The sequence below is a fragment of the Sinocyclocheilus grahami genome, unplaced genomic scaffold (genome assembly GCF_001515645.1).
Source record: "Sinocyclocheilus grahami isolate Dianchi unplaced genomic scaffold, SAMN03320097.WGS_v1.1 scaffold508.1, whole genome shotgun sequence".
Lineage (NCBI taxonomy): Eukaryota > Metazoa > Chordata > Actinopteri > Cypriniformes > Cyprinidae > Sinocyclocheilus > Sinocyclocheilus grahami.
In genome coordinates, this window is record NW_015505687.1 from 341,039 (window position 1) to 348,250 (window position 7,212).

General features: G+C 39.5%; 1 protein-coding gene and 1 pseudogene across 1 annotated transcript in view; one reads left to right on the forward strand and one right to left on the reverse strand.

Moving 5' to 3' along the window:
- Window positions 1–1,921, reverse strand: part of LOC107554586 (multidrug resistance-associated protein 9-like) — a 15,133-nt pseudogene extending 13,212 nt beyond the window's left edge.
- Window positions 1,922–3,090: 1,169 nt separating this feature from the next.
- LOC107554612 (nuclear envelope phosphatase-regulatory subunit 1-like) overlaps window positions 3,091–7,212 on the forward strand; it is a 7,964-nt gene continuing 3,842 nt past the window's right edge. Inside the window, exons 1-3 of the mRNA XM_016237178.1 lie at window positions 3,091–3,235; window positions 6,104–6,175; window positions 6,380–6,453. Coding sequence (XP_016092664.1) covers window positions 3,211–3,235; window positions 6,104–6,175; window positions 6,380–6,453 — 171 coding nt within the window. The 5' untranslated portion in view covers window positions 3,091–3,210. The remainder of the gene's footprint in view (window positions 3,236–6,103; window positions 6,176–6,379; window positions 6,454–7,212) is intronic.

Consider the following 7,212-nt stretch of genomic DNA (forward strand, 5'->3'; position numbering starts at 1 on the left):
ATGAGCACACAGTGAGTGCGCTGTGTGGTTACACTTTTAGCTCACTGTGACACACACATTGTGACCACACCATGAGAATCATGTGAGCTCATGGTGACATCATTGTGAAATCAAATTGTTGACTGGGTTGGCAGTCCATAGCCTGTGTTTGTAAATACATATTATGTATGGACATTTGTGTTGTTAATTGGAAGTTTTATATAAGGTGAAATATCATGTAAATGTAAATATTAATATATATAGCCCACATATACTCGGAAATTCTCAAAACAAGTACTTAACATGCTCATTATCAAACATTAGCAATGTATCATCATCATATTGATTATTAATTGCATACAAGCCAGGAGCAGATCCTATATCAAAGAGAGAAAATTAAACAGAAAATAGAAAATACCTTGCGTGACTTAAAACTTCTAATTTTTCCGTGCACAGAACACAGGAAAAAGATAAATCCTCCTTTCTTTTTGTGGCTAACTCGTGATAAAGCATGTTTGTCTCCTAATTCAAGCAACAAGTGTTTCAGATCCACAAGCCTTGGAGTTTGCTCAGTGATGCATGTTTTTCCACAACAACAACTCTGTGTCTACTGACCAAATCATGTGAAACTCTCGTTCACTCTCTCTGCTTTTCTTCAGTATAACAGAATGATAAAGATGGTCTCAAGATAAACTGTCCTATGAGTTCTTTTCACTCCATATACTTTGATTCGTGCTTGTATGTGTTTCGGACAGCCATTATCAATACAAAGAAAACCAAACTGCTGAAAAAGCGAAATGAGTTGATTAATTAGGAGGATGATACTGCCAATAATTAATAATTGAAACTGCTGTATATGGTGTGTAACTATATACTAATATACTGTGTGTGTGTGTGTGTGTGTGTGTGTGTGTGTGTGTCATCTGCCAATTCACACCACACAGACAAACACCAGCAAACAAGTTGGCCGTTGGAGAATTTTATGAAAAACATCTTACAGTTAACTTTAACTTTACAATACTTTGTAATAATACTTTGTAATTTGTAGTGCATTAGCTAAATTGTTCATTAACACTTATGCATGCTGAGGCCGTTTTTTTATATAACCAATAAAAATTATTCTGATTCTTAAAGATAAACTCAATTTGACCTCTTGAGGACGCTGTAAACCAATAAAAAAGTCTCCTGATTTTAGCCCTTGTATTGTTGTACTTCTACCCAAGATGCAGGTGTCCATAAGTGCCTTAATATAAATTTAGATATCATGGGTTTGCATGATATTATGTTCTACATTAATATGAAAAGATTTGAAGTAAACATAAACTGTTTATATATTGTGATGAATTTAACATTGGGACATTACGCAAAGTAGTAGCCTGGAGAGAGAGCAAGAAATCAAAGAAACACTATATATTCTTAGTCAGATCTAGCAGAGATATTACACAAAAGATTAGGGGTCATTTTTTAGCAACAGTCATAAGACAAGAAGCATGTTGTGTAATGGTCAGCAAATGAAACAAACAGATAAGCATTGCTTTCAGTATACATGACCAGTAGGGCTATTCTGTGAAACAACAATTTGAAGAGCAATAGTAATTAATGCTGTGCATGTGTTGAGTCGCACAGAAATGTTCAGCTTTGTGGATTTTGCCCTGTATTTATCATTCATAGTTTTACTTTGTGGTTAAAAATAACTAATATGTTATATTAAATTGTAAGTCCTGAAATTATATATTTCATATAGAGTATAATGATGTAAAATTACTACACAATTTCTGTTAAAACTATGTACATTGTTGCTTGTAGGGATACAATGGACCTAAAAGAGTATTTGAACAGGATTGGGTTTATTGGCCAGTATGACAAAGCTGAGCTGGACAATTTGTTCACCATCCACAAGCTGCATGTTACGAATATTCCATTTGAGAACCTCCGCATCCATTCTGGCGAGAAGAACACTATGGACCTAAACATCATCTATGATAAAATAGTCAAGAGCAATCAGGGAGGCTGGTGTTGTAAAAACAACCTCTTGTTCTCTTGGGTCCTGAAGGAAATTCACCATGTTAGTCTCCAAAGTGTTCAACTGGAACAGGAGTTTCTCCCCATGGATTCTCATCTCATTATTTTAATAATTAATTTATGCATTTAGCAGACGCTTTTATCCAAAGCGACGTACAGTACATTCTTTTTACCAGTATGTTTAATTAATTTTGAATCTTGTAGAGATTGATGGGAAGCAGTACATTGCAGATGTGAGCTTTGGAGTGTCACAACAAATCTGGAATCCCTCAGAGTTGATCTCAGGGACCAGCCACAGCCTCCAGGCGTATTCCGCCTCATAAATAACAGTATGAAGTGGGTTTTGGAGAAGACAGGAAGGACGCAATTGGTCCAAGATAAGGCCTTTGCTAGTTCCAGCCTCATTGACAAACGGCTCACCAAAACATTATACTCCTTCACATTAACACCCCGTTATGCAGATCGTTTCTGGGAGACATCAGATTGCTTGCAGACTAGTCTAGACTCTCTGTTCATGCTCAAATCCATTTGCTCCCTTCAGACGCCCACAGTCACATTCAAAGACTTGGTGGACACGAAGGAAATTCCAGACTGTGAGATAGAGGCAGGGCGAAAGGACGCAATTTCAGGCCGGGAAAACTCACACTCATCCAGGCCACACAGAAAAAAAAGGGGCCAAAATGGTACCTTTTGGGGTACAACAGCTTGACACCGTAGCAGTACACCGTACATATTAGTACCTTAAGACTAGTAATTCGTACCCTTAAGGTAATAATTTGTAGGCCTAGGGGTAAAAAAGGAACAAATATGTCATTTTAAGGGTACTGTTCCAGTGACAAGCTGTTGTACCCCAAAAGGTGCAATTTTGGCCCCTTATTTCCTGTATATAGCCTATACATCCACAACAAATTTTGAAACCAGACAACCCTATTATTTGTATGGCCATTACATAAAAAAGGTGCCTGTCACTTCTTCACCAGCAGGTCTACTGTTATGAACAGAACTGTGTCCACCTTGTTGAAAACATTCACCTCATTTCAATTTGTTAGCAAAGAATGTTATTTATCTTAATATGTTTCTTTAAGATGACGCCCTCCTCTCTAGGAGCCAATGAGAAGAGAGCTTCCGCGATTGGCTGGCGCACGCTGACGGCAGTGGCGTGTGTTTGCAGGCCTGAGCTGAGCGACTACAGCACTTGGGGGAAGAGCAATGCATTCGTTAGAACAAGCCGAAGGTATTTTTTTCAATTGATCGATTATCAGTTTAGTGTACTCATCTCCAAGTGTCGTATTCAAATATTAGCGGAGCGTCTATGTGTTTATGGCAAGTTAGATATATAACTTATAGTGTTGTCACTGGGCTGCTAGCATCTAAGCTAAGATTCTGATACCCTTCAGCTGTTAAAAGCGTTGTTTATTTTGCTGACATGCACTGCAGCAACATCATGAACGTAAGTATGTGAAACGAAATCTCGAAAGTCTGATGCCTCAACCAGGAGTGCAGCTTTTCTGTCATTGTAAAGCCGCGTCTTGGCTATTGAACATCGTGTTGGCCAATCATAATGCCATCATAGCTGACACACTGACATATAAGTTACATGCAAAATAGTGTACATTTTCCCCCAAAAAATGTAAAAGCTATAAAGCTGCCAGTGCATTTATATGCCTTGTACAGTTGATATTTCTCACCTTATGAGCTCAGTCTGAAATCAGTGTATTTATCCCATCTATGTATTTAGCTTTTCTTCTTTACGCATTTTTCAGAGTGATGTGAAACATAGCAATCAAGTGTCTTAAAGGGGTAATTCACCGCTGACAATATGGTCTCTTAATAGAACTTGGCTGTCTATACAGTAGAAGGGCAAATGTTTTTAAAAGAGGTGTTACATGATTAAAGAAAACTTTGCGTTCTCTTTTGTTACAAAGGTAAGAAAACTCCAACACCCTTAAAGCTTTGGGCTCAATCCGACTGTCCATGGTCGGGAATACAAAGACTGGGCCACACCCTCCTAAAACGGCTCGTTCCAACACGCCCCCACATGTCTACGTCACGATGTGGGAAGATTTGCATAACGCCACCCAAATGTTCACGCAAAGAAAGGAGGAGTAACTTTTATTCTCGCTGTAGTATTGTTGCCGCCGCTGCCATGTCGTGAAGACGCTGTGTGTTTCGTTGTGAAAGCGAAACTACTTTGTTTGGTCTTCCAAAAGAGGACACGACTAGAAATCAGTGGTTAAGTTGTATTTACAACACTTTTCCAGAACAGTTCAACCCAAATATTCAGATGTGTGCAGTGCATTTTATGGAGGACTGTTTCCTGATCCTGGGAGCGTTGTTTCTACTAGAGGTCCGATTTTTGGCATTTTTTAATTAATCGGCATCGGCCGATTGTGCTGCAAATTGGGCCGATTTATAGGCAGGCGCATCTGCGGGCAGCCAAGCGTTGTTGTGGAATGCAGGAGAATCTCTCTCTGGCTCTCAGAGCAACTCACACTGTCTGCAGCCGCTTCTTGTTCACACACAGCTTCAGCTAATGATGGCAGGGCAAAACAGACCGCTTCGAAAGCGAAAACCTACTAGAATTGATGCCGGAAAATTATCATATTCATAAGAGCAACCAGTCATTTGCATGTGAAAGTAGAAACGCATGCAATTCAGACGAAACTTCTGGGCTGATTATAACGTGCAGGTTAACTTTCCTCGTGAAATGTGTGTGTAGGTCCGACAATAGCATCCACGATGTCATCGCTCGTGGCCAGAGGACTCTTAAGCAGTTTTGAGCAACATGTGTACTATTTGTAAGCAGTCCAGCTGCAATTGCTTTGGCAATACAAATGTATAATTTTTGTCATGCCAATAAAGCACTCTTAAATTAGAGAGAGAGACACACATCACAGTGGAGTCAGCTGTCTTAACCGCAAACACCCAAATATACATATGCAAACACATATTCATCACTGTGTCTGTCAGCAGACTCTGTTCCCCTCTCGGGCTCTGTCTTTACATTTATTTTGAAAGCTGAAGCTGCGATTATGGTAAGGGGCGTTACATTTCCGACGAGTGCTTGCGGAGTTCGGCCAATCACAATGCACTGGGTCAGCTGGCCAATCAGAGCAGACTGCGCTTGTCGGAAGGAGGGACTTTGTAGAAAACAACGCGTTTGAGAGAGGCGGGGCATAGAGGACCTACAATAATGTACAGTATTTGAAAAATAATGTGTTTTTTGAACATTAAAGCATGTCAACATATTCTGTTACACCAAATACACAAAATAATTATCTTTAAAAAAGCATCATATGACCCCTTTAAAGAATTTGCCACTGACGATTCAAACGCGAGTTTTGAGCAGTGTAGAGTAGTGCTTGTTGTTTGTTGTTGTTGTTCTCCGGTCACAAATGCAGATATGGTTTTATGTTTACACGGTGCGATATGCAACGCGTAAAAAGACAGTATAAGTCATTATAATCAGTAATGATGTCCCCACTGGATGCAACAAATGCCTCGTTTATAATGGGTTTTAATGTTTTTGTCTCGTCGCTCCATCCGTGACACGGCATCACAGTATGGCAAGGGGCGTAACCTTTCCGTCACACGCTTGAGGTATTCGGCTAATCACAACGCATTGGATAGCTGGCCAATCAGAGAACACCTCGCTTTTCAGACCGATGAGCTTTGTAAAAATCGACGCGTTTCAGAAAGGCGGGACATAGAGGAGAAACAATAATGTACAGTATGTGGAAAATGTGTTTTTTAACCTTAAACCGCATAAACACATTTCATTACACCAAATACACAAAATAATGTTCTTTTTAGCAACATCATATGACCCCTTTAATAAAAGCCCTGCAGATGTCAGAAAATCACTTTAGTTGCTAAATAAATTGGGAGATCTGGGTACAGGTCACATGGGGGAAAAATACACATTGTTCATTTATATGTACTACCAACATTGTAATGATACAAATCTGTCTTTTAACATGTCCTTTAACTGTGGCTGAATTCTTTGTCACTGTAACTTTAAAAATGTGTTCAAATTAGAAAATAGATGTTGCTTACCTCACTGTCAGTCCTGTGCTGATATAGTTGTGTTGTTCCTCCACAGACCTGAAGGCTTTTGAGAGGAGACTGACAGAGTATGTGTCTTGTTTGCAGCCGGCTACAGGTCGTTGGCGCAGTAAGTCAGTCCAGCTTGTCTGGTCTAAACTTTATTGAATCGCTTTCAAGCAGTTTAAAACCTGGACTATGTGTCTGGTCTGAGCCAAGATCTGTACATGATTTCCAAGTGTCCATAACATATTCATCAACAAGGACTGAAATTAAGTATATTGTGCCTTACCTTGCCTCATTTTAATTCATGACTTCTGTCTTCTTTTTGCAGTGATTCTGATCGTGGTGTCTGTGTGCACAGCCACAGGAGCCTGGAACTGGCTGATAGATCCAGACACTCAGAAAGTATGTGAAATGAAGAGGTGTCAGATTAGCGTCAAATGTCGCATTCTGCTTAGTTGCCCTTACAGTTGTTTGTCTGTCATGTCTTCTAGGGGTGTAACGGATCGTAGATGATCCGTGATCCGTATGGATCAGGCTGCACGGTTCAGCACGCATGCGATTCGCGGATTAACTGTTAAGTTTAACCATCATAGAGTTAACGTTTATCATTTGCAAGTTTTGTCTTGCCAGTTTACACATTCAAGCAATTTTAAGCAAGTCTTCTGTGCGCTCAGCCACTGCCGCACACACCCGAAGCGCGCGCACACAGAGAGAACGAGAGACACCGCGTGAACAGCGAATTGATTCCTCTTTCACATACACACAAAGTTATGTTAAAATACCCGTTTTGGCAAGTATTCTAGTAAACACAGTCGGTTGTGTCTTAAGTGAACGTAAGCAGCTGAGGAAAAAAAAATTATATGTGTCAGTATTAGGTCCGTGCATTTGGTCTTAAAGTAAATACCTGTTTCTGTCTGCTAATCAAATAACACCACAGCTCTAACAAAGATTAATCTGTATTTAACTTGTGCAGTGAGCACTATTGTGTTTTTTTACACTTAATTATTACATTGCACTGCACCTGAATGCTACTGTTACTTTGTAACTGTGTTTTGTTGTTTTCATCTATGCTTGTAATTTGTGTAATTGTTCTTGTTTTACTACTAACTTTATTAGTTAAGCTAGTAGTTTTTGCTGTGGTATAGAAGTACTTAAAGTAAG